This window comes from Castor canadensis, chromosome 8 (genome assembly GCF_047511655.1).
Source record: "Castor canadensis chromosome 8, mCasCan1.hap1v2, whole genome shotgun sequence".
Classification (NCBI taxonomy): domain Eukaryota; kingdom Metazoa; phylum Chordata; class Mammalia; order Rodentia; family Castoridae; genus Castor; species Castor canadensis.
Window position 1 is genome coordinate 81,598,054 of NC_133393.1, and position 27,327 is coordinate 81,625,380.

Sequence of the window (27,327 nt, forward strand, 5' to 3'; positions counted from 1 at the left end):
GGATAGTGTGTTGATGATAAAATTCGAAAGCCTACTTCCCAAAATGTTACAAAGATTTTGGAAACACTGAAGAGTTCTGCTTTGTAGCCTATATATAGCACCAGAAGAAGGAGATCATAGAACAGAAATAATGAACACAGCAAGAGGCTACAACAACCTAGTACCTGACCCAGAGAAGAAGCAAGACAAGAAACACTGCTAGCAGAGGCAAAATCAGCACATTAGCACCAGAGGGGAAGCTTCACAAAGCTTGGTGGTCACCTCGTGACTTTCTGCCATTTTCTCAGTAGGCTCATGGACATTCCTTCCTGTGGTAGGTTTCTGTTATGAGTCAGGGAAAAAAATGGAAAAGGCACATGCTGCTTGGTAAAAGAGAGAACTGAATTTGTGTATTCTTGAGACACCCTTGGTAACTTCCTAGAAAGTGGAGGGAGGACAATTTTTTTTAAGAATAAGAAAAAAATTAATTTTTCTCAGGAGGATATGTTGGTGAGCATAGATTATGGTGACATGATAAAGGAAAACTGACAAAGTATAAGATTACATGAGAAACAGATGAGAAGAAACTACACTTAGTTAAACAACATTAGCTCAAATGCACAATTATAAAGGTGCAAAATGTGATTTACTTAGCCCCCTTTCATCCACTTCCATTTATTTTATTGTCTTTTGAATGAACATATGGTGTCAACAGTATCTTTGGCAGAAGTGACAGGATTAGTCAAATAAGGGGGATCACAGTGGTGCCTTACTACATATTCAACTGAATAGTTTTATTTTGCTTATCTTATTTTGATTTTTTTCAGTTTATTTCTGGCTCTGATTTCTTCCTCAGGTTGAAGATTCACAATTCCATCTGTCTTCTGGATGTCCCCATGTGAAGATACTGTGGGAACTTATACCTAACCCGTCAAAACTTACTACCATAGTATTCTCCCCTAAAATTGCTCTTTTATATTTTGTTGTCATCTTTGTTAATGATGTCATCTTGACAGAATTATTAATATCTCCCATCTTACTCCTGCCTCCCATCACTGGATTACAGTCCCTTATCTTGCCTAGGTTTTTAGAATATGAGGCTTTCTTTAGTCAATATTCTACCTATGTTATTATGGTTGTCACCTTATGAACAAATCTGTCATGCTACTAATCAGCTCCATAATGCCTGTTGGTTCCATTGCATGTGGTGTAAATAACAATCTTATAAGCATTAAAAATAAACTCTTCTTACACTCTTCTTACACTCACCCCTTCAGCCATATCCTTACAAGGAGTCAGTTTCACTGAACTCCTTGCTCTTCCTGGCCCACTCACATCTATTTGTGTGTTCTTTCACCATTTTTTTCATTTGGCAAAAATCTTAGTTATTTTTTCAAGGACAAAAATTACCTTTTCTTGGATGCCTTCTTGAGTGGTCTCAGGCAGGATTAATATCTTCCTCTTTTTTGTCCTTGACTCTTTCCTTCCTGCCTACATACAAGATGTGCTTATACATTCATGACCATTTGTCTACCTTAGTGTCCCAGTCCCCATTAGACTGTGAGATCCTCTGCAAAAGAGAAGTGCTGTAGTCCTCTTTGTGTCTCCAAACCTTGCATTATGCCTATGCTGTAGAGTAACTATTAACTGAATGAATGAATGAAGCACAGAGAAACAACTAGATCAGAGGAAGGACACTCAGTTCAGCTTCAGAAAGCAGAAAGACAGATGGACATGATCTCACTAAATGTAGAATAGAACAGTCTAAGTATCTGAAACTTTTCAGGAAGTAGCAAGTATTCTTTCATTAAAAATGCTCAGAAAAAAGCTAACCACTTGTAAATAACTTTTAGGTGATTCATATATCAGGTCATGGGTGGCTATAAATTTAACTCAAAAATTGTGTTACTCTTCATTAGCATACAATCCCTCAGGTTATATGATTTCCAGTAGTCAGTGATAATTGTCTTTAACCCTAGCTTTGAATGTTTATTTCCAATAAGTAGATGGGAATGTATCCTGTTGAACTAAGGTAGAGAGAGAGACAGACACAGAGACAGAGGCAGAGATGGTGAAAACCAAGTAAATATACATACTACAATGTTTAAAAGATTGCAAATTAAAACCAAAATATTCTACTTTTAACACTGAGAGGAACTGGGGCTTTTCATTTTACCATCAATGCATCAAGACAGACGCTCAGGGAGAGAAAGGCTGTGGCTGCCTCCAAATCCTGGAATTTGATGTTAAGTGATATTGGCCAGCCTGAACCTGGAGTCAGTCCAACCCTGTCTACTTGTGCTAAATTGTAGCTCTAATATCTCTGTGGGTTTTAAAATAACAAAAATAATTATAATACTTTTTTTTTACATAGAACCTTTCTCTAAGGAGCATAAATTGCTGCGTGAACCTTATCTCATTAAATCTCACAGCACTCTGGGCACAAAGAAAGAAGGCAGGTGGCATTATATACCCTTTGAACCCAGAGCTGAAAAGGAATTGCTTCAACCAAAAGTAAATAAAAGCAAGATTAATAGAAGGATATAAGGTTAGAGTTTAAAGAAAGATATTGACTATGTTAGAATTAAATAGAGATTTAAAGCCAAAAAAAAGGAAATTGCTTTGAAAAATGGGAAACTGTCTAGAATGCATATGTGGGTGAAAAAAATTAAAACACTTTAGAAATTTGAAAACCAAGATCATTTTAAGCCATCTATAAGTTTACCATAATAACAAAGTGAATTTGATATATTACCTTGACGTCTTTTGTTAGGCTTTACTTTTGTTTATTCATTATTGTGATCTGAGAATTTCCACTTAAAATTACAGCATATATTTAATTTTCACTATATATTTTCACAACAATATTTTATAAAGCTTGCATAATTTTAATTCTGAGTAGCTGTATAAATTTCCATGGAATGATAAACATAGTTTATTTCACTTTTTTTGTCATAAGATTGTGTCCACTTGTTCACCATAAGAAGTAACAATAGACTGAAAAATCTATCTTCATACATATATATTTTTCATTTTTAAAATTATTTCCTTAGCAGAGATAATTATTAGAAGTATACTTAGGAGATTAATATGGATGTGTATTTACATTAAAAGATGGCAGCACAAACATATTCCCAATCACACATAAAGGAGAAAAAGGACTACTAACAAAATGACCCTGTCTAAAGACCAACTATGTTTACAAGTTTGTAAAGCACTTACTTTAAAAGTAAAATCATCAGGAATTTTCTGTCTGCACAAAACATGGTTTGATTTTATTCTCCACTATATCTTCATTTAATTCACTTACTTTGGTAGTGTAGAGCCAGACAACAAAGAGATAGCTGCATCTCATAGAAATCATAAATTTGTTCATGATATAAAAAATATATTTAATTATATAGAACAGATAATTCCTCTGGCCTCCTAGTTTTAATTTATTGGCCAAATATTTATGAAAATAATTAGGAAAAAGAGAGAGAGTGTGTGTGTGTAGCTCAAGTTCTATTTCAAGAAGGTAAATAACATTGTAAAATTTTCTTACTAATTATAGAGGCATTGAGGAAAATGATATGCACAGTGAAAGGTTGTTATTCGATTATCTGATTTATGCCATCGTCATTTTCCACAGTAATTACCTCAGGAGTCAAGGTTGAAAAATATTGGCTTTGGTTAAGATAAACATTAAAAAATATTGATGATGCTATGTAAATACTGACCAAGGAAACTGCCAGGCCAATGTTACTCAAAATGGCAATCAGTCTGAATGGTGACAAGAATATGAAATCAATACTAGCTTACATAGGAGTAAGGAATACAGAGTCTCGGGAATCTTGAAGTCTTAATCACTTTTCTTGATAATATTCTTGCTGATCTCAAGTCACATGCCCATTTTTATGTTTTATGGATGGATGCAATGTTGCAGATTGACTCAGGGTAATGGGGAACATTTCTCCTTAATTACAGAAAATTCAAACACCATTCCTGTTTTTATTGCTCTGGCAATGGTGTTCAAATGATAAGCATTGAATAGATTGCATTTCCTATTTTATTACATAGTCAAATCAGCAGAGTCTATCTTTGTGGGAAAAATGGCCATAAGTCAAAATGTTGTAAGTGAAGAAAGTCTATAAAAGGATGATCTTTTAGGTAAACTAACCAAAGATACCCACTGAGAAATGCTTCTTTGGTTTGTGTTTAAAACCAGTTACATAAATTATAGCAAAGATGAGCAATTTATATGGCTACACCCTACTCCTAAACTTTAGTAATTATCTACATACTCTCAGCTGCCTGTGGTCACCAAAAAAGTGGAAGATAGAGAATAACTGGTTACTTTACATATTCTCTTCATATCTTGAATAGTACTATTTAACTTCTTTGCTTCTTCTATTAGAAGGTGAGGTTCTTGAAGACAGAAATTTTGACATGTATCTGATATTTCAGATCTGGTATAGTTTCTTGCACATAATAACCACTTGGTAAATACTGGTAAATAATAAAACCAGTCCTGCATTTTTTTTACTCCTTCCTATGTATTTAGACTTGTGCTAAGGACTAAGAAAAATACAAAGTGTACCTTCAAGGAGTATAAGCAGCTGGACCTCTGTATCCTTGGGTTCCACATACATGTTTTTAATCCAGTATGTATAGAAAAGATTGAGGGAAAAAAAGTACATCAGTACTGAACATATACAAATTTTTCTTGCCTTTATTTCCTAAGCAACACAAATATTTATATATAATTTACATTGTATTAGGTGTTTCAAGTAAGTTACAGATGATTTAAAGTTTACAAGAGGATTTGCATAGATTATATAGAAATACTGCACCTTTTATCTTTTGCCTCCACTAGATTTGAGACTGTTCTGTCACTGTTTGGGTCCTGGTACATCCATTGTCCACATCACCACACCTGGTACTTTATCTGCAGAGGTTCTGTTCTTATACAGATCTTTTCTAGCCCTAGGTAAAGTTCTTCTGCTATCCCATTCTCTTGGTTTATTTTCTCTCTGACACAAATCATTTTCTAAAATAAGTGTTTATGTTTTTGTACTACATTCAAGCTGTAAGGTCTATGAATTCAGAAACTAAAATCACATCTACCTGACTCATTGCTATGTTACCAATGCTTAAGAGAGACTGAAACAATTACTGAGTATACAGATGTTCAGCAAATGTGACAATGACTCAAATAAAAGACAAAAGATTACTTTTCAAAAAAAGATAACAAAGGATAACAAAATAAGTGTTAGCCTAGAAATGGTGATGATAGATATGGTTTCAATGCAAAAGTAAAAATTCCTATGGAAATCCAGGATAGTTGAAAGTAGGGAAATAAACAATAAAACAGAAACAATGTCTGAAAACTTTTTCTTTATACAAGTAGAAGAAACATCTCTACATAGTTCCGTAATTTCTTTGGAGGTTCAATGAGAGAGGAAAAAGAAACAATTAAATCCAGATATAATATAAAGTCATTAAAGTCCAAAAAAGCCAAATAACTCACCTTCATCACTATAGCACAAAAGTGCCTGTATAGGACCGGGCATGCCTACTGTTCTACTTAGTAGCTATATTGCATTGGAAAAATCAGGAACCTTCTCTGAATGTTACTCCACTGAAAAATAACCACCCCTCTAGAATTTTTTAAAGTTAAAACAAGGAAATGTATGTAAAGAGCTGTGCCAATTGGAGCTTCATTGAATAGTGGCTGTTATACCAGTGCATCGATTACAGTGCCCAGCTAGATCTGTGGCAAGCAGAACACTTAATAATATTAGGAAAGGTAAATGTATTCCCTTTCATTTAAATAGGCTTGCAGGTTGCTCTTTATTTTGAGAAGAGATTGATGAGTAACCTATTGATCATACTATATAATTGTCAGTTTAATATGCTAAAAAAGAAAAAATAGAAAAATTATTAATTGTGATAATATTTGTCTTTCACATTGTATGCAGTTGATGTTTAGGAAATAAAATTGGAGAACTCTTTCACTGATTGTGAGCTAATTAGCATATCTTGCAGGTGCATACATTGGACCAACTAATCATTCTGTCTATGTATTGTTCCCAAAGAACAGATTTGAAGAAGTCCCCATTTCTGGCCAACACTAATTAAAAGCCAGATGATACATGATTAGTTGAGGGACTTGGTTTGTGTTTATTATTGCTAAAGTGTATTTGTTATTTAATGATAAATACATAATTAAAAGTCAAGGACTCTCCAAGTTGGGAATTAAGAGTGTCAGCCCATCAGCAAATCATATATTTGTAAAAAAAAAAAAAAAAAAAAACTTGGGAGCTTTTACAGAAAAGTAAATTCTGAATAAATAAACTCTCTGTTTCATAATGATGTTGATTTGCCAACTTGTCTTCTAGTGAGAAGCAATGAATCTAGTGCACCTGGGTATATATAGAAAAAAAGCAAATTAATTGATTTATGTATATAACATTGCAAATATCCATACAGCAAGGCCTATGGGAACTGGTAAATTCACATTTATGTATGACTTACTGAGTACATTCCAATGCTTGAAGGCAAACTTTTATGTTTTAAATTTAGTTTTTATTATTGCTTCCATATAGCTTTTTCTGTGTTTTAAAAGTCAATTTTAAGAACCATAGGCACAAATTTTATGAGTAAAAATTTTATGAGGTATTATCCCGAGTGGCACAAAATTATTTTCTGGTAATTTTTACCACCTTCCCAACATCCACTGTCACTTGTTTTCCACATATGCTGAAGGATATTGGTTGCGATAGTTCCAAACAGGACACATTCCATTAGAATCTGATATATTCGCACAGAAATATGAAATGAAACTTCAACCTCATAATAATATCACAGAAGTACTTTTTAATATAGGTCATACTGATAATTTTACTTAAAAACCTATGTAGAGGACATTCAAGGCAAGCTTAGTAGTCCACAGCCATAATCCCAACACTCCAGAGGTACAGGTGGAGGCAGGGCAGAAAGATCATGAATTCCAGGCCAAACTGGGCCACCTGGGGAGATCTTATCTCAAAACACAAGGAAAAAAAAAGCAAGACAACAAAACACCAAGAACATCGAATAAAAACATTGGTAATTTATATTTATGAACATTGTGTCAATCTTCTGACCACAATTTATGAGCAAGAGAAACTAATCTTTGAACTGAGGGATGTCTCATAATACAATAACTTAAATACTTCATTGATGTACAGAACAATGAAGATTTAAGATAAACTAGTTTGTTAAATTGTTATGCAACATATATATAGAAAGATAGATAGACATAGTGTATATACCGATATATACTTGCAGTCAATCCCCAGTGCCACCAAAAATTTTACCATCTATGAATATCCACAGTCACAATATGAGCACAAATTTTACCATTCTGTAAATTCCAGAGAAACACAAAAGTTGTGTCTTTGTAACAAGTTGGAAAGTATGATAGCTGTCACTCATAGGCCCTATATTATCCACAAATCCATCCTGATTTCCAAGGCATTGACGTATGAATCTGCCATCAGCGTGCTTAAGCATGATGAAAAATATCCCCAGCTAAGAAAACAAAAGCGTAAAGACATTAAGGGGATAGTATTCATTACTAAAAGCCTTGTAAATTTAGAGCCAAATGTATACACTGACAGAAAAAATTCTAAGATGACCATAAGCCACTAGAATTAAATATACACCTCAGCCCTAGTGTTTTGCTGACATCATCAATGACTTGAAGGATACATATAGACCCACTGCCACTCTTCACTTTGCAGTGAAAGTTGGACAGGATATCCATCTTGTGTGTTCCATGTTGCAAAATAATTTGGAGAAAACATTATTTCAAGGTAAACTGCTGCTGATTCAGATATAATTTAACATCAGTTAGAAACACATAGTCATGTGACAGTTGGTGTTTAGGTGGGGAGAAAATTGCCACATTTAGATGGGTAAAAAGTCATGAGAAAGCTGATATTATGAGCAAAGAAGTCTCTGTACTTGCACTATCTTTGGAGCAAAACCTTTTCGTATCAATTGTACAGCATTGGGAAAAATACTTGACTGCCCCCTGAGCCTCAGTTTACTCCTATATAACATGAGAAAAATCTTTACTGCCATATATATTTGCATGTGGTTTCCAGTAGAATAGTGGAATATTTCATCTGTCTGTACAAGCAGTTCATGACAAATGTCTGTTTGCTTAGTCTGAAGAGAATATAAAAAAATCAATCTTTTAAATAGGAATTTTGTCAATATTTCTCAATAACATGAATGGGGATATGGTGGAATATATTTCGGGGGCTATTGATTGAATTTCATTGGGTCTCTTCCTTACCAGTAATCTAGTCAATGACAATGATTGTCATTGTCTATAACTGTAAATATAGAGCTTAGTTTATTTCTTTATATTTTAATGTTATGTTATTTTCTTTGAAAATTCATTCTTTGCATCTACTGAGCATCTAATCACTGTTGAATCAGTTCAATACTAGTGTGACACCATCCTATGGTGAACTTGAGTATATTATTGGGAACTTCTTTGAGAAATGTAGATTTCACCTTTGCTCTTGTTAGGGCTGTATGGAATCTATTAGCCAAGCCTATTGAATAGATTGTGTTAGTGTAATGATAATGGAATTTCTAGCATGAATGTAAGGTTCTTTACCCCAGCATGTAGATTTGTTTTCCAGAAGGACTCTGAGTGTGATGGAGTACCCCTCCCATAGGTATCCAACAAGTAAAGCAATGTATGTTAGACTTTTCTTGGCCATTGACCTCTAGACTAACAATAGTTTCAGAAAATCTTTCAATTCACTGTGGGTATAATTCTGAAACTAGAAATGTATTTTATTCTTTCCATCCCTTTAACCTGCCCCAGTATATCTTGTTTCCTATTTTTTTTCTCTCTTACTTGAGGGTGGATAATTTTTCTCTGGAGCTCAGAGGATGAACACTCTTGACCTAAAACTCATTGAAGACAGATATGGAAAGTCTGATAGTTCAAATCCATTGTTCTAAAGGTTTTACTTTCTGTTACATGTTATCATTGCATGGTCCATAAGGTCAGAGGCAGAGACTCTGGCATTGTTCCAGTACCTGAAGTTTTTACTAAGAAAGATGAAAACAGAAGGAAACAGAGCAGGGAGGATCCAGCCTATTGCTTCTAAAAACTGCATCATTGAAAACACAGTGAGCTTAGCCTCATTTTGATTTTTCACAAAAACAGCCATTTTTCACTCAAGAATCATAGAATATTTAACCACTGAACAGCAGTAATAATGACCAGTAAGAATGGACACTGTCCAATCAGAATAGATACCAACTACAAATAACTAGTATATTCATACTGGTGCATACCAGCATTTATTATTAGCCATTGTATAACTACTGAAAATACAAAAAGGGAATCACAGGTTTTAGAGTCCCTCACTCTAAAATTAATCAAATTCATTTTAATTTATACTAGCAAAATTATTTGAGACTTAATTAATCACAATGTTTCTCCAGTTAACTCTTCACCTGTTCCCACTAAAAGTTAGAAAGCCCCTTATAAGTCATCTATATTTATTGACTTTATTTTTTTCTTTTTCAATATGCATTGACTTTTATTTGTAAATCAGATTTATTTTAAGTGATACATAAAACACAATAGTACATATTAATGGAGTGTCATGTGTTTTTTTCAATACATGTGTAATACATTGTATAACCAGACTAAACATATATATTCCCTTAAACATTTGTCACATCTTTATGAAAGAAGCATTCAAAATCTTTTCTTTTAGCTTTTTGAGATATATGGTAAACAGTCACTATCTATAGTTATCCTGCTGTGTAATAGCACAACAAAACCTCTTATTCTTGTCTAACTGTAATTTAGTACAGATTAATCAACCTTTTCCCATGTTCCCTATCTCCTGTTCTCCCCAGCTTCTGGCAATTACTATTCTATTCTCAACTTCAAAATTTTCCATTTTTGTATATCCTATATGGTTGAGATCTTGTGGTACTTGTCTTTTTTCACCTGGCTCATTTCACTTATCTCCAAATCCATCCAAGTTGTCACAGATGACAAGATTTCACTCATTTTATGGCTGAATAGTATTCCATCTTGCACATGTACTACATTTTCTTTATCTTCTCCTCAGTTGATGGACATTTAGTTTGTTTCTATTCCATGGCTATTGTGAATAGTGCTGTAAACAAACATGAGAGAACAGATGTCTCCTTGACAAACTGATTTCATTTCCTTTAGTGTGTGTCCGTTAAGAGTGGGATCATATGGAGATTCTATTTTTAGCTTTCTTGAGAAACCTCCATACTGTTTTCCACAATGGCTGTCCTAATTTACATTCCTATCAACAGCATACATGGAAGGGTTCCCTTTTCTCCACATAATTTGTTATCTTTTCTCTTTTTTCATAAAAGGCATTACTACTAGATTAAGGTAATATCTCAATATGATTTTGATTCTCATTTCTCTGAAGATAAGTGAGGTTGAGCATATTTCAATATACCTGCTGGTCATTTGCATGTCTTTTGAGAAATGTCTATTTAGATTTTTTACCCATTTTTAGTCAGGTTATTAGAGGATTTTATTGCTTTTGAGTTTTTTCAAGTTCCTTATATTTTCTGGATATTAACACATTCTCAGGTACATACTTAACAAATACTTTCTCCCATTCTTTAGGTTTCTATTCATACTAATGATTATTTCCTTTTCTATCCAGAAGCATTTTAGTTTAATATGATCTTGTTTGTTTTTGTTTCTGGGCTTTTAAGGTCTTGTCCAATAATTTAAAAAAATGCCCATTCCAATGTCCTGAAGTGTGTCTCTTATGCTTTCTTCTTATTGTTTCATTGTTTTTGTTTCTTACATTTAAGTCTTTAATTCACTGATTTTTGTAACTGGTGAGAGTTTCATTCTTCTGTTTGTGGATACCTAATTTCTCCAGGACCATTTATTGAAAACACTGTCCTTTCTCTAATTGGCTCTTCTTCTCACCTCATGTTTGGTTTTTTGATTTGTTTCTTCAGTCAACTCCAGTTGGGTTTTTGTCCTTCATATTAACTTCCTCTGGAATTCAGAGGTCTTTATCAAGATCAACACCACCCATTTTTGTCAAATCCTATGGTCAATGTTCACATTAACATTCTTACTCAAACCTTGAGCTGCATTTTGGCACAGTTGATCCCTTGTACTTTTGAAGCATCTTTTTTGACCTGACTTCTATGACCACTTTCTGTTCTTCTACTGCATGCCATTCTTTTTCCATTTTCTTCATTGGCTTCTCTCCCAAATTCTAAATGTTGGACTATGTCATTTTTAGTCCCTGGCCCTCTTCTCTAGCTTTCTATCCTTGCTTTCTGAGTGACTTTGTTCAATTCTGTGGCCTTAGTCTAATAAATATACCTGTGACTCCACATCTCTAACTCCAACCTCAGCCTCTTCACTAAGCTTCCCAACTGCTTGGTATTGTCTTAGTCCCTTTTCTGCTACTGTAACTGAAAACCACAGACTGTGTAATTTGTAAATAATAGTAGTTTATTTGATTCACATTTCTGGAGGCTGGGAAGTTCAAGAATATGGCACGAGCATCTCTTTCCGTATCACTCATACTCTCATAATCACTCTAATCTTGCTGTTTTTGTAACACAACCATCCCATTCCTCCTTGGGCCTTGCATTTCCTTCTGCATCTGGCTGATAGGATCGTTCTCCAGAGATCTGCAGGACTTTCTCTTGCATATGAATCAGTATTCCACACAATAAATGTCAGAGGTTGATCAACTAAAATAGCACCCACGCCCAACTCACTACTCTGATCCCCTTGCCTTTTACCTTGCCTTCCTTTCCCTCCCCATTCCTTGTCTTTTTTTCACAACATGTATCATTATTTGAGATTTACTGATAGACTAGACTTTGTTCTCAATTAGAATATATGCTCTATAAGAAAACCCTGAAAAATTTTAATTGTAGACGTAATGCCATTGTAAGGAAACTTAAAGGTCATCCACTTTGACCCATCTGACATTTAGATCAACTTCATATTCTTTTCATTGTTGTGAGGTGACTATCTTTATATTGAAACACATTTTCCCACTTATCTTCGCTATCATTCTTTCATTTAAAGAAAAAATTTATCAAGGGCAATACTGCCTACTCTTTTGACAGTGTGCAATTAATTTCCTATATGGACCATGGAAGAAATTAGTTATTCAGACAATTGAATGTGATCACTGCTGGCAGTATGTATGGAGCCAGTACAGTTACCAAAGCAGTGACATTTTGTAACAAGTGGGCAAATACAATAAACCTCAGAAGAAGCAGAGAATGTGTGCTATTGTCCTGTAATTACTGTCTAAAACATAACACAAAAATGTGCTGTCTAATAAATGTCTTCTATTATATCTCACTTATTCTTATCAGTTCCCTTTTGAGTAAAATATGTCAATTTATTACATAGGTAATTATTTATTCTTAAGAAGTGCTAAGTAAATCCAGTTGTTTGATAACTCTTGGAAGACTATCTAAAATGACCCACTATTGTTTCTTTAGACTTTGCACTAACTTTAGTTATCAGCAACTCCTCTTAACCAGAGTTTTGCTCCCTCCAAAAGGGTCTTTAAGATGTTAAACACTCTTTCCTTGTGTTCTGGTGTACTGTATTGCCCTAGTGAGGGGTATTGATTTTCCATTACTCCTAGATGCCACATAATGCATTTCCATTAGTTGTAAACAGTTATAAGACTGACTTTTACTTTATCCTTCATCACATCAGTCTGCCAGAGCAGGACATCGGTAAATGGGGCTCAGTGCATTTCATCAGACACGTTTGTTTCTATCTTGGCACTTTAAGGAATGATGGTTTCAAGGTGTCTAGATGTAATGAAGCTTGTTTTTACAAAACCCACTGCTATTTTTCCAAAGCCTTAAGGCAGTTCTCTTAAAAGTAATAGACTATACTTACTTTTCAGACCTGCTGTGGGCTTGACTTATTTGATTTTTTTCTGTAGGTACTAAACTAATACTTACATCTCACTGATGTACATTGTCTTCACATTTAGTTGGGAAAATTCAATATGGCTTTTGCAAGGAAGAAAAAAAAATATTGAGGAAGAAAAAGAATTAAACAACAAAACAAAATGGACTCTTAAAATAAATTAGATTGTTTAGGCAACAAGAATTTTAAGAGTTCCTTAGTATCTTAGAATACAAGAAACACATGAAAAGTCAAGTTATTTAAAGCATTTCAATTAAAGGTTTACAGTTTGACTTGGATTTGTTTTTATGATGAATGAAATCTGCTATCTCTACTAGTTGACAAAAACCTACTGCAACCAGAAAGCCAAGACTTTCCCTTCAAAAGTGTTAAATCTTTTAAACAGCATATGTGCTTCCTAAGAGACAACTCCAAAAGGTTATAGAATGCATTTGCCCTTAAGGGGAAAAAAAACAACAGTGAATACTAAGAGAAAATCAAAAAAACAATATATGAGTAAAGATGTCAAAGGATGTCTATGAAATGACTTCCTTCTTCCTGTCTTTTAAATATAACACTTACTGTGCTCCTCCTTGACTTAACACTCCAACTGCTGTCATCCACTATGGGAAATGATTCTTCCGGCCTCTCTAATTCTCATTCCTCAGTCTCTGACTTGGTTAGACATGTCTCATGAGCATCTTTGCATGTACATGGTGACTAAAAAGGTACATTAGACCACCTCAACACATGTTTTTAACAAATTGCTCAAACATCTGCTGTCTTATCTCACAGTAGTTATACTTGACCTGCATCTTTTTTCTCTATTTAATTATTAATTTTCTCCTTTCCTTTTGTGGTTTTTGGCAAATAGCACAACTTTTCTGTGACTCTATACATGATCCCAGTATACTTGGTAAAGTCAGAGAAGATAAAGCAACTGGGTGATATGTAATATTTAATTATAAATACAAGTATGTATTATGATGTTTCTGTTTTCCTAAATTGACATTGTGTTTCCACTTACATGATACCAAAGGATTATTGTGTAGCTTTAACTTTCAGAACGCTCCATTCATCAATTCAACAAATATCTGAGTTCTTACTATATGTTAAACCTAGTTTTAGGTACAGGGAATACAGTGGTAAGCAAAAACAGGAAAAAATTCCTCTAAGCTCCCTGGATCTTACATTCAAGTGGGGGAGACAGACAATGCACAAATAAATAAGCAAAACCTACTATATATATATATATGTCAAGGCTTCGAAGGATTAATTCAGCCAAGTGATACTATGGTAACTTTTCCAATTAGAAAAAGCACAGGTTGCTGAAAAAAATCAGGCACTCTAGTTTCTTAATAAGAAACAAAAATATCACCCAAAGCACAGTACAATTCTTCAAGCCACCACTGCTCCCTGTCATCTAAAATCCTGTTGCTAGGACACTGCTAAGCGTAGAAAAGCTAAAGGACACTTTATAAGCTGTGGAAATTTTTGGTAGAATGATGTTAAGATATTCATGGATCTAAATTCAGTTCTGAAATATGGATGAATAGAGATTAGCAAAGAAAAAGAAATACATCTGTAAAGTTGGCTTTTGAAATTATTTGAGGCTTAAAAATCTAATACCTATAAAAAGGAAACATAAATAATTATAACAAAAAATGTTGGTATTTTATGGTAACATTTAAGACTCTGCTGTCAATTGTATTTTAAGAGGTTTCCAACTTTTGAGTAAAATCTAATCTAAATCTCTTAATTTCCTCAAAAATCAAGTCATTAATCTTAAGTACAGCTTTAGTTTTTCAGAGTAGAGTAGTAAGTGTTATTACATTTTTATCCTCTAATGCTTCCCTAAATAGAAATGAAGTTTTGTCATTTGATTTGAGAAATTGAATGCCGATCAGGGAGTTCAAAACAGTGTTGGTTTCAAGCTTGAGTTCTTCTGAATAGTACCAAGTTCTTTTCTTTGACCCTGAGGCATGGATCTCAATGAGAAAGCAATGGGAAATGATGAATCCAGGATGTCATGAGACCATCTTGCTTATATACTTAACATTGTCCTGAAATTCTGCCCAAATGTGGTCTAGGAATAATAGGGACCAGTAACTGATTTTTATTGCTACAGGCAGAAATAGACCATAGTATATAGGAAATAAGATTAGCTATATATCATGACACTGCTCATTTACTTTTATATGGGAAATATGCCCATATGAATGAAAATTAACTGTCTCTCAATATATGAAGCAGATGCAAAGATGGAAATCTATTCACACTGGATACCTCATCATGAACTGATGAAAACTGGAATAACATAATACCATGTGCCTAAATAATTCTCACATCACTGAACCACAAGTCTGATAGACCTCCACATTTATTGCTATATTTAATAGCAAAGAACAGTAAGAAAGCTTTGAATACTAAACACTGATAATATTTCTTAAATAACAAAATGAGTGGACATTTTATAATACACAATTCCATGATGTTCCTGTCTACCCTGGGCTTAGTAGCTGAACACATCTTGCTTTGTCATTTTCCTAAATAAGTATTTTTTAGCTTGTGTTCAAAATATCATTTTTACACTTATGCACAAGGAGAGAAAGCCATGACGCTCATAATATTTGTATACAGTCGTCATAATGCCAAGACAATTCTCAGTGTTTGCTATCACTCATTCATTAGTAAAGTCTCCCACTCACCTGAGTCTGATTAGATTATAAGCCAGCAATATCTGGGGTAATGGCTTCAATGCAGAAGTTGATTTTTTTCACATTAGGGTCAGATGAATAATATCTCCCTAGGAGAAAATAAAAGTACCTTAAAGACCTATGGCTCTGGCTCTTACTGCTCTCAGTATGAGCTAGCAATCATCAGTAATTCTCAATTAGAACATACAGAGCAAGTAAGAATAATTCCAATTCTGAGTTGAAAATAGGAAGTATTGTCACTTTTCATGCTTACAGACAACCTGGACCAGGAGAAAGCATGTATTCTTTGAAACCAGATAAAACCTGGGATCTGCTGCTTGGCATTTAGGCCACCTTACCTAACTTTCTGAGGCAAATTTTCTCAGCTGTAGATGGATATATTAATTATTTTGATTGTAGTAATCATTTTATTATGCATATATATATATGAAAACATCACATTGTCATCTTAATTAGGTGTATATAATTTTTGTTTGTCCACTATAGCTCAATAAAGTGGTAGAAATGTTTCAATAATAGTAAAATTTTAGGGTCATTTTCTGTGTAAATATATGTGAGTATATAGTCTAGAACCAATATTATGATAAGAGAACATTGCAAGTGCTCAATGACTTATAACCCATATATCCATAGACTTCCTCAACCTTTGGTTGCACATGTTGCTGACTCTCCAACATGCATGGTAGCAGTTCCCCCATCCTCCTGAACCTTTAAAATACTCACAATTATTTTGGAGGCCACTCAGTGTGACTCATATTGCAAGAGAAATTATTCTTGCATTTTCCTCAGGAGGCCACTGCTATAGGCCTCTGAGGCCTCTATGGCCTTGCCTTGGGTGGTCTCTCAGAGAACTTTTCTCTGACCCATGTCCCAGTCAGAGACATTGCAGGGACAGTATTGTGCAATGGATGAGGGTAAAAAGGAAAAAATAGGTCTCCTTCTTTCTTTCTTTACCACATAGACATTGAAGCAGCCAATGTGAAACAGACCCATCAGTTTCCTCTACTTCACTCTCAGGATAAACCTGACCTTGGAATCATGAAAGGAAGTCAACCATGCTTATGGACCATTTCCATGTTTCTTCCCCTCTCTCTCCATCAATATGCCAATTGTTCAGGCATTAATTATTTCATCCCCTAAGAAGTATGTGAGATGTTCAACACTAATATGTAGAGAGACTAAAACCTAGAGAGATTCAGAATACCATCCTCATTTCTCATTGTTAAATAAATGCCCAAGATTACACCAGCTTCAGATAATCATTTTCCACTAAGACGAGCTTGGAATATCCTGCAAAATAGAAAATCATGCAGTAATAATTATAACTATTCTACTCCAAGTCAGACCAGAGTTTACACTGACTCAAGAATTAATGAATCTGAAGATGTATGTGAAGAGTAGTAATTAAAGTACAAAAATTGAAATAGTGTAGAGAGAATGGAAGCAGGAAGTGAGGAGATTAAGTAAAAGAGTTTTGAAAAAAGCAAGGCATGAGGATTGTAGAAAATAAAAAAAGGTGGATTTGGGAAACTTTATGAATGAGACATTATCTCTTTTATTTATCTTCTTTTAGAAATGATCTAACACGGCACTCACTACTTCTTTTATACTGCACTACCTCCACCCACCATCAACAACTCCCTTCCCTGATCATCCTAAAAACAACAAACAAACAAAAGTAAAGTCATCTTCCATATAAAGACCAAGACTTTCCCTTCCCCCATTTACCTCCTCTTCCTGTTTCCTTAACTCATCTTTCTATCTCCAAGAAGAGGTAGAAAATAATTGAAAGACTATTTTTTAGTGAATGAGGTTTTGATCACAATGTGCAAGAAATCTGTAGAGATTGTTTTCAAATGAAAACCAATTTCACACCTAGTGGAAAACTTCAGTTTCATGGAAGAAAAGCTAAATGGGAGCATAAAAAAATCTCTTCCTAAAAAGAAGCTGATTCTAAATATAGTGGCCCAATTACTACCAAGAAGTATTTTCTACCTTAAACAAAGAAATAAAAGCTAGCTCTTTTGATAATGCTATTGTCATTTATCCAGACCAAGTGAAAGATATTCTGGTTATCAATCATTTCATTTATCAGGCATAACTTTTCATCAGTTATCTTTTAGCAAGTGGCTAAATTCACTGTCACATTTCTTTCTGAGAGTTTTCCAAATAACATAGGAAGAACAAAGATGGTACTAATGTTGGAGTGAAAAAGCAAATGCTGCACTTCAATCTCAGCAATTGTTCACAGGTATTGATACCAAACCATTTTCTATTCATCTTTTAGATCAAAATATTCTGAATTCATACATCCCTAGTTGCTTTGGGTTTTCTGATATTCCTAAGCCACATGTCTATTTGGTGTCTTTGACTGAAAGACAAGGACAGAAGAGACCAACAAGTGATTTATACCTGCTGATAGGAAGGTGATGGTATATAATTTCATTTTTCCCATTAGCAGCTTCCTATTAGCAGCTTGAGGTGATCCGTTGATTAGGAAACTGATAGATACTGATGGCTTGGCTGTTTACTGCCACTCATATATTCTCCTTTCCTCAAGGCTTGTTGTTCCTAACAAGAATGTTCAGCAGAGTAGCGGAATGCACATGAACACACAAAGTACGCACACTAGATTATTAGCACACTTCTGTCAGCTCCATATGTAGGAGTCTTGGATAAATTTCATGGTTTTCTATTCAGTTCATGGATTGAAATCTGGAGTTAACATTTCATTCATAACTTTTTTCGTACTCAAGTTGGTTAAAAGATTAACTAAATATGGAGAGCAGGATTCTTTGGTGTTTGTCATTCTGTGCAGTTGCTAGCAGAGATGATTGATAAAAGTCCCTTGACGTGAGGTGATGAACTTGATTAAATGAACCAGATCCTCTTTGTTTTATTATATCAAACTTGTTATTATAGAGTTCATATTTTTGGAAGTAGCAAGACAAAATATTGCAAATTTACTCCAAATTTATTAAACACAGATCACTTTCTTCCTCTAATAATTTAAGATCAGTTCTCCAGAATGAAAGAGATAATGTATGTAGATATAAATCATTCTTATGTTAGTTTCTTATTATCACATTAAAGAGAAAAATCCAAGGATCTAGCTTATGACTTAATTTTGATTTTGAATTCAAACTGCTACCTGATGTATATAAACTAACCATCACGGTTGGATGTTGCTACATCCAACAGCTGCTGAATTTAAATTATTTTAAAATAAGTGCTAATAAAAATAAGGTTTTGGTGTTTTGCTTCTTAGGAACAAAACAAATCACAAATATGCTTAATTTTCTCTGACAGGACTGGGAATTCCCACACTTCATGGGAGACGTTGATGTAAATCTCCCTGGGTTACACACTCCTCACATGCAGTTCAAGATTCCTTTCTTCCAGAAGATCTTCAAGGAGGAGTATCGCATTCACATAACAGGTAAGTTATTCAACTTTGAACACAATTTGATTCTCTCCTGTCTAGTGTTTGCTGTAAAAGGCAAACAATGACCTTTGAGAAGTATACATTTAATGTGATCTTGCATTCACTTAGCAATGCAAGGGGGTTTGGGTGGACTGAGGACTCAGTGCCATCAGTCTGGGACCCACACTTCTGGTGGCTTGACAATTACAATGTTAACATTCAGCAGGCAGATGGGAGTAAAAAGAATGGGGAAATGATTAAGAAGGCTTAGCTGCTTCTTAACTGCCTTATCCTAGAAAAGAAACTTGTTACCTCCACTCAAGTTCCATTGGCAGTGACTAGTTGATGGCTTGACTTGGAGTTAAGGAGAGCAGAGAAATGCAGTTAGGCAGCTGCTTTGTGTCGATCTAGCATTCTGCAGTATGATTATCAAAGGGGGAGAACAGATTTTTAATACAGATAGTTATTTCTACCATACTGCTCATACCACTCTGCTTTGATCTTGCTCATTGGATTTCTTCTGCACAACTTCTGCTATATATTTTCAACATTAATACACTTTATGCTTTTTCACTTGTGACTGATATGAAAAAAAAAAAACATTGTTCCTCTATGATCCAATCAGTCCCCATGCCTTTAGGGAGTTAGGCCACTTATCATTTAATTTCATTACATCTACCTCTGTATCCAAGCCCAGGTTCCTCTGCAGTGATTCTTCTGTGGATTCTCAGATTATTTTATTTTCAGATATTTATCACTTTTGAAATGACTAAAATATGATCTATTATAATACTTTCATAACATCTCAGTCATTCTAATCTAAAAAAAGACTCTTGGAGTTATGTTTTTTCTTTATATCAACAAGCAGACAGCTGAATGATCACAGATAAAGGGTGACATTTGTTCCCAAGCTGTTCAGATGCAGGGAGTGAGTGAGTGAGTGTGTGTGTGTGTGTGTGTGTGTGTGTGTGTGTGTGTGTGTGTGTGTTTTAAGGACAATGGCCTAGGATCCTACCCCTGCTATAGTAAAAACTGCTGAAGAAATCTTTGCTTACCCTCCCGTCTGTGCTGCTGTATAAAAATAGCCTGTACACAGAAAACATTCACATTTGAATACTGCAAAAAACCTTTGCTTCCCAGCAAAGAGGCTGGGTTTTTTTTTCCACTTTGAGCATGAGGCCACCTTTTTAAATTGGAGGATGAGCTCATGAATAGGGAGGATGCAGCAGGTTTCATTCCTATTCAAAATGAATGAGGTCCATCTATTAAATTCACGGAGTAAATCAATCAATTTGAGTTCAGGTCACACAGAGTGGTTTCAGAGTCCCCACTTAGTCTCTGCAGCATGCTATCCTCTCAGACTTCTAAAACAGCTATCACACACATGGCATCACCATATCCCTTTGGGTGGGCTCTGCCTAGACCATCTGTTCTTGTTACCAGCTCTTTTCCCATGCCATCACTGCACTAATATTGTCTCTGACCATCAGAATGCCTTTCAAAAATATACTGCTTAAGTGCAGAGCATTAGGTAAAGGAAAAGAAAAAAAGAAAAAGAATTGGAGGACACATTAGTTAAAAAATATGATCTATTAAAAATACCTAATTTAGGACCATTTTACACACCTTTGTTATGTACATGACTTTGTTATTTATAGAAAGGGTAGATTCAGGGTTTGCCATGTCCAATGTTTAAAAAATTTGGAATGTTTTATTTAAAAAGATGAATACAAAATTACATCTAAAAATTATAGGCAGTTCCTTGGAAGAGGGCCATGTATGCAGGACTCCCTGAATCTGCATTGTCAGGCAAAAAGACTACCATGTACTCAAGAGTAGATATAGGACTTCAAATGTGTGTATTTCTAGAAACTGAAAACAAAGAAAGACTAGTTAAGTTTTTGTAATTCAGTTTGCACATTAATAAAGTTTGCCAGAAAGTGGGAATATAGTGCAATTAATACTGCAATAATATTGCTAAGTGATACTGATTGCCAAGTCATTAGAGGAACTTTATAAATATATGGCTTGCTGGGCTCCATCCCTAATGGCTCTGACCTGATAGGTCTGGGCAAGGGCCAGACAAAGAGAAGATGGTAAAACTTTCCCAGGTGATATTGATCACTTAGAACCATTCCTTTTGGATTTAGAAGTCACAGATGAGGTCAGAATAGCTCCCTGAAACTTATTATGCAAATAATGGCTACCTGGATCATCTGAGAAAGCCTTTGAGGATTCTAGCATTTAAATTCAAAATAATACAGGGTAGGCAAGGGCTTTGGGGTTGAAGGGCTCTACCATAAATAAATTAAATCTAAGTTGTGATAAATCCAGTTTGTTCACATGCACTCACACACACATCTGTGGATAAAATGCCTGGGAAAACAGCCACAGGTTTGGAGGCAGTGTCGGAACTTTCCCAATCTTATTTTTGCTCTTTTCTGTTACTCATCTGAAGGGTGGCCTAGGCCACTCTGACATAGCACCTTGTCTTCTGTGAAGGGCCATTGACTTTATCTCACTTCATAGGACCATTGTTTCTGAGGAAGAACCTAAATAAAATTTCCAAAATACTATGCTCTGTGATGTATTATAATATTCTCAATAGTTAATAGCCTGCAAATTTCCATGTGAATTGCAAATGCTAACTTGTTGACCAGTTCCTCCATGGCTACTTCTTTATTAAAGGACACTTCAGTGCTCTCCTTGATAAGCAACTATAGTATTACCCCTGGGGTGATTCAATATGTAACCCTCTGTATCCATCAATGGATCTGAAATGTTAGTGTGTAACAGAATCACCTGGAGAGCTTGTTTAAAAGAAAATCCACCATCCACACACTCAGAATCTATTCCTTCTTTCAAACCCTGAAAGTGATACCTAAGTAGACAGGCAGAAGACCATTCAGAGAAACACTGCTATTGGAAAACATTTTTCTGTAGGCAGAATTTCTCCCATCTTATCTTTATCTTTTTTTCATATGTAACTGTTAAAATCAAAAACCAATGGGCACAATGCAAATTTAGTAGAAAAGGGATGGTCAGTAAGACAAGCACATGATAGAGTCCTTCAAGGAGCTGGAAAGTTCAGAGTTGGATTCAGAAGAAAAGATTTCAAAGTTAGTAAGATTGGGGAAAGATGATAGTCTGGGCAACCATAGAGGAAGCTGGGACCAGGGATAGGAAGAAACCCCTTGGCTCCTCCTGATAGCTCTCTCTGTTGATTTATCTGTCTGTGTCTATTTTGTAGTAGATGTGTCTGGGTGAAGACAGCTAAGGGTCTCCAGAGTCAGGAGTGAGTCTTCCAAGACCCTGGATACCATATTGTTATGAGCTAAATAAGACATTTGGTGTATTTGGAAGCAATGGAGCATAAAGGATTGATGAAGGATTTTAGCTCTGTATGTACTGGTGCTGTAGCCTTCATCAAGTTCCTTAACCTCTCAGAGCTTCAGTTTCTTGTCTGCTCAATGGGGATAGAAATGGTACCTATCCTGTATGGTTGTGAGAATTAAATTAATGAATATGTGCAAAGCACTTAAAACACTGCCTGCTGAGTAGTAAGCAGTCCATAAACTTTCAACATTTTTAAATTAAAGCATTTCCTTTCATTCATACAGAATTGGTATTTCTTATTTAATTCCAAAACATTGGGTAGCCTAAGAAAGAATTCTTTTGCCATTTATTCACTTTTCTAGTTCTCTGCTATGACCTACAGTCCTAAGTCCTCAGGAAGAAGAATGCTAAGAATGGAAAATGTTCTCTCTCAGTGAACTACTCTATATAGAGAGGGTTATCTGACATTGATGAGTTCCCATTGACATTTTAAAAGCAGTTAGGGTTGGAGTATTTTTTAATCCTGACTCCAAGCTAGCTTTATTTATGCATGTCTGAAATAACTTGAATTGTTGCATCTGTTTAGCTCATCTGGGTCCCCCTTGACAGATGGTTTGCTGCAGTATGTATGAGTTTTCAATTTATAAGCTTGGCTACAGCTTATAAAAATAAATCATCTTTATCCAAGGGTGTGTTAAAATATTTTTTCTGGGAATTTTGACTTCAGTAACAAAGAGGACATTTGGTTAGTGATTAAGTCACATCGGTACTTTTAGTCCAAGTTCATTGTTCTTCTCTTGAATACATGCTAAAAGCAACTGAATAATAATCTCCCCTGCCTTCTTCCCTTTTGCCTATAAGGTGAATACATAGATGGATTAAAAACTGTGACGCCCCAAGTCGGGCGGGAGAGGAATGGCCTCTCAATTCAGTCTCCGAAACTCCTCTGAGTCCTATTAATGCCAATCCCGGTGGAAGCTCTGCCATCTGTCATCCCAGCCAGACAAAGGAAGTGTCCCATTGGTGGCCATCATCTCAGTAAATTAGGAGGGGTTGGGGGAAAGGCCAGAAGGAAAGCCTGTGCAGCTGCGAGGAGAGAATTCGCACTGTTGGCACAATGATGCCCAGGGGAACCCTTTCGGCAAAAATGGAAAATGTGGAAGTAAACAAGCCTCTGCAGCGTCTGTGTTCTATTTCAGTTTCCAAGCGGTGTGAGGGCACAGGTGCTTTACCATGGCTAGAATGTGAAAAATAATGAATTAAAGAACAGTGGTCCACCTAGCAGAATATTCTGACAAAACTAGCAATGGACTTGTTATAGGGAAATATGATGCACTCTGTACAGAAAGACAGTCCTTGAAGACCATGAGTATATTCAAATTACACAAAGATCCTTGCTGTTCTCTCAGTTGAGAATTGTTCCAGATCTCTGCTGCAGCAATTTCCATTTTCAATGCCTTTGTACAGGTCTAAACTATGTTTACTTCTGTATAAAGTAGCGATTCCTTTTATTTGTCCATAACTCATCTTCAGGGCCATGGTTGTTTTCCCCAGAGCCTATCAGTCCTTGCTGTACCTGAGTTTAGTCTGCCTTGCTCAAACGGAGGCATCCTGTCTTAATTTATGGTATATGGGCATTTGTAATAAACCTCACATACCCTTCAAGAATTGTCTTCACAACCAGGGGAGGGACTTGAAACGTGTAATTAATCATAATCTTTGAGACATGCATATTTTGCTTTCTCTAATTTTCCACATTAGATCCAATTTTGCCAGTAGTCTGGAATTCATTATATAAATGAGACACATGTATTTGATTTCAAACATTAGACATTCATTCTTTGCATTTTTCTGAGCATGTCTCACTGTTTATATGTTGATTAACTGACATCTTGAGTTAATATGTACAATAGTTAAGGTAGAACAGAAATGATTATGAGTTAGTTCCCAGTCTCAAAAACATCATAGTCTAATGGTCATCTCATTCAGTACAACCAATGACCTCTTCTTTCTATTTTTATTATCACAAAGTGATCTATCAAGTACATCTGTATTTGTCATGTTGGATTACTTCCTAAAGGAATGGTCTCCCACTAAGGAAGTAGCAATGACAAGAAAGGCACTTTGATAGGCAACATCAATTTGCTTTTAAGTCTTAAGAATGTATTTTACTAACTGCCATAATTACCAATTCATAAACTAGTAAATAAATATCTCTGGTTTACTAAATGGTGTCTTCATGGCTCAAGCATTTATTTCTACATATCCCCTGAAGATGTGGTAACACAGTGAGCCCTGTTTCACTGCTCTGTATAAAATAAGAGGAATTTGAATATAATCAAAAAAAGGAATGCAGCAAAATGCATTTCTTTTATTTATCCAAAGCTCATCTTCTTCAACATGATGGTTTCCTGCTATCCCATTATGGATGCTAAATGGCTGTGTGGAGTATGACTCCTTCTTGCACCTGCACTAGATGCCTGGACAGGTGGTGCCACCAACTAAGTAGAGTGATGCCTACAACACAGCTCAACCATGATGCCAACTGGCAATCTGAGTAAATGATTAAAAATATTATAATTGCATATTGGAATCATGAATGGTTCATTATATGACATAAATATCAGCACTTTGTGGTCTTTTCCTTAGTGGGAAAAATAAAACTTTCCCACAAATTGTTGTCATTTGTGATGTTAAATGAGGGTGATATTTAATGAAAAAATCCTTTAAAATTAGCTATCCAAGGAGTCTATGAACTCCCGCAAAGTAAAAAGATAAAATTTCCATTATAACATCATTTTTGACAATCAGTAAGATTCATTAAAAGCACAAAATACAAGAGAGAGGTAATCCCACCAACGCCATGCAGTGATTTCTCATTAAAGGAGACAGCGAGATATTTCAACAAGGAGATTAATAGAAATAATGTATGGATTTTTACACTACCTCCTTGCTGATTTACATTATGCTATGTAGTTGGAACAACAGGGGGAAGTGCAAAAGCTCTCATATGATTGATGCTGCAATACCTAACCTCTTGGTACTGGTGAGCGTATATTCACAATGATGCACTTGGGAGAATGTCTAGAGAAACACGTTTGGTTTCTTTCAATTTTGTGTCTTATATCCTTTCCATGTGCTTCATTTCTGGCACTCAAATTTATTTTTTATGGTAAACAGTTTTTCTCAAAATACACAATTTTTAAGAAAACCTTTCTCAATCTGAAAACCATGTATTCCATTTATTTGCTATAATGGGGAAATTTTCTGCCTCATCATAAAACATTAAGGTTGGATGATGCTTATTCCATAGGCTCATCAAACAGATTTTTAGGGCTGAGAAGAAACCTTAAGGATTATACAGTTCAACTCCCTCACTTTATAGACAAGAACACAGAAATGGCTGACTTTGCCTTCTGCTTTGCGACATCTCATAGAGCAAAACAGTTTTTTTTTTCAGAGAAAACATTACCAAGGTAACAAAACACTACGTGGGAAAATGGAAAGATGGTTTATAGAGAGAAAGATGAGCATCTTTCCTCTGTACAAATAGATAAATTGGCCAGAAGTCATGTCAGATAGTTGGAAACAAATAAAAATAAACAGTCATATCTTCTACCCTTTTAGCAACTTCAGGTTTTGGCTGAGTGGCCATGACAGTGTGGGGAAGACACTGGTTACATCCACAGAAATGAAAGGAAATTTGATGTTAGTAGAAACTCTGACTTACTTCAGTTTCACCTCTTTGCTTTCCCATCCCCACATGGCCTCTGGACTCCAGGACATAGGCAGTGACACAATCACCTGTTATTAGCCTCAAAATTTGTGTATATAAAAGAAGCTTTCTCAGGGCCAATACCAGTACAAGCAATATACAAACCACAAAGTGCTAAGAATTTTTAACATGTTAAATATGCTGGTTCACAAACAATATTTACATACCGCTACACACTGGGTACTCTTGGTTAACTGTCACTATAAATCTACCTCAATAATTTATTCTAGTTTATCCAAGTTGAAAATTTTGATCACTTTAGAATAGATATAACTTTGTTACAACCCTTTACATGCCTCTCTTTCCCTCTGTTCTATCACCCACATCTTATATTACCTGGATTGACAAAGTAGAGGAAAGAAATTGAAAAAATAATACCACTCTACATTTTCGGCAATTTAATATGTTTCAAAGAACTTTCAAATGTAACCTTTCATTTTAAAAACTCACAAAAATCCTTTGAGATAGTTACACTGGTGTTTTAGTCTCCATTTTGTAGAATAAAAAATTGGGTTCTACCCATACCTAATAAGTGAAGGTTTTAGGGGAGGGCAGAATCATAGAAGTGGAAGGCATCTACCTGACTTTCCTCAAATTGCAAATAAAATAATTGTGGACAAGAGAGACTAAACAGGTTAATCAGAGGTTGTATCCTTTAAGTTTAAAGTTAGGATGAGCCCTCCATCTGTTGAAGTCCCCATCCTACTCACAAATTCGCAAAGGCTTTGGAGCAAGGTAATGACGTCCACTAACTGAAGTTAGGCAGCACCTTTTTAACTTGGTCCTCTCCCACCTTATCTGAGTATTCAAACTTCAGGTCACGTGAGAAATAGCATAAAGTGATTCTTTGATGTGAAAGTTTAACTGGTTAGACTGACCTAGCCCAGTTCATCTGGCAGAAAAATAATTTGGAAGTATGAAAAAAAGCTCCTTTTGTCTTTGGTATTCTTTCTTAGTTTGACTGATGTCCAGTCGCTTCCACTTTTGTCCTGTGATTTTTTTTTTTTCTTGGCGCATTAACACATACTAGGCCTCTTCTCTATACTAGGAAAAATTCTTCACCAAGCTCTACAAGCATTCTTGTAGAGCTCTACATTCTCTCTCCTCTCTGATTCTGGAATGC

General features: G+C 35.2%; 1 protein-coding gene across 14 annotated transcripts in view; it reads left to right on the forward strand.

The window, feature by feature from the left end:
- The window catches only part of Tmem117 (transmembrane protein 117), a 554,639-nt gene that overhangs the window by 444,033 nt on the left and 83,279 nt on the right, over positions 1-27,327 (forward strand). For 13 of the 14 annotated variants that reach the window (XM_074083197.1, XM_074083195.1, XM_074083208.1 and 10 more), the window contains one exon: positions 18,979-19,108. In XM_074083197.1, coding sequence (XP_073939298.1) covers positions 18,979-19,108 — 130 coding nt within the window. Of the gene's footprint in view, positions 1-835; positions 4,949-18,978; positions 19,109-27,327 lie in introns of those variants that run through there. The other variant, XR_012450820.1, reaches the window with a different exon arrangement.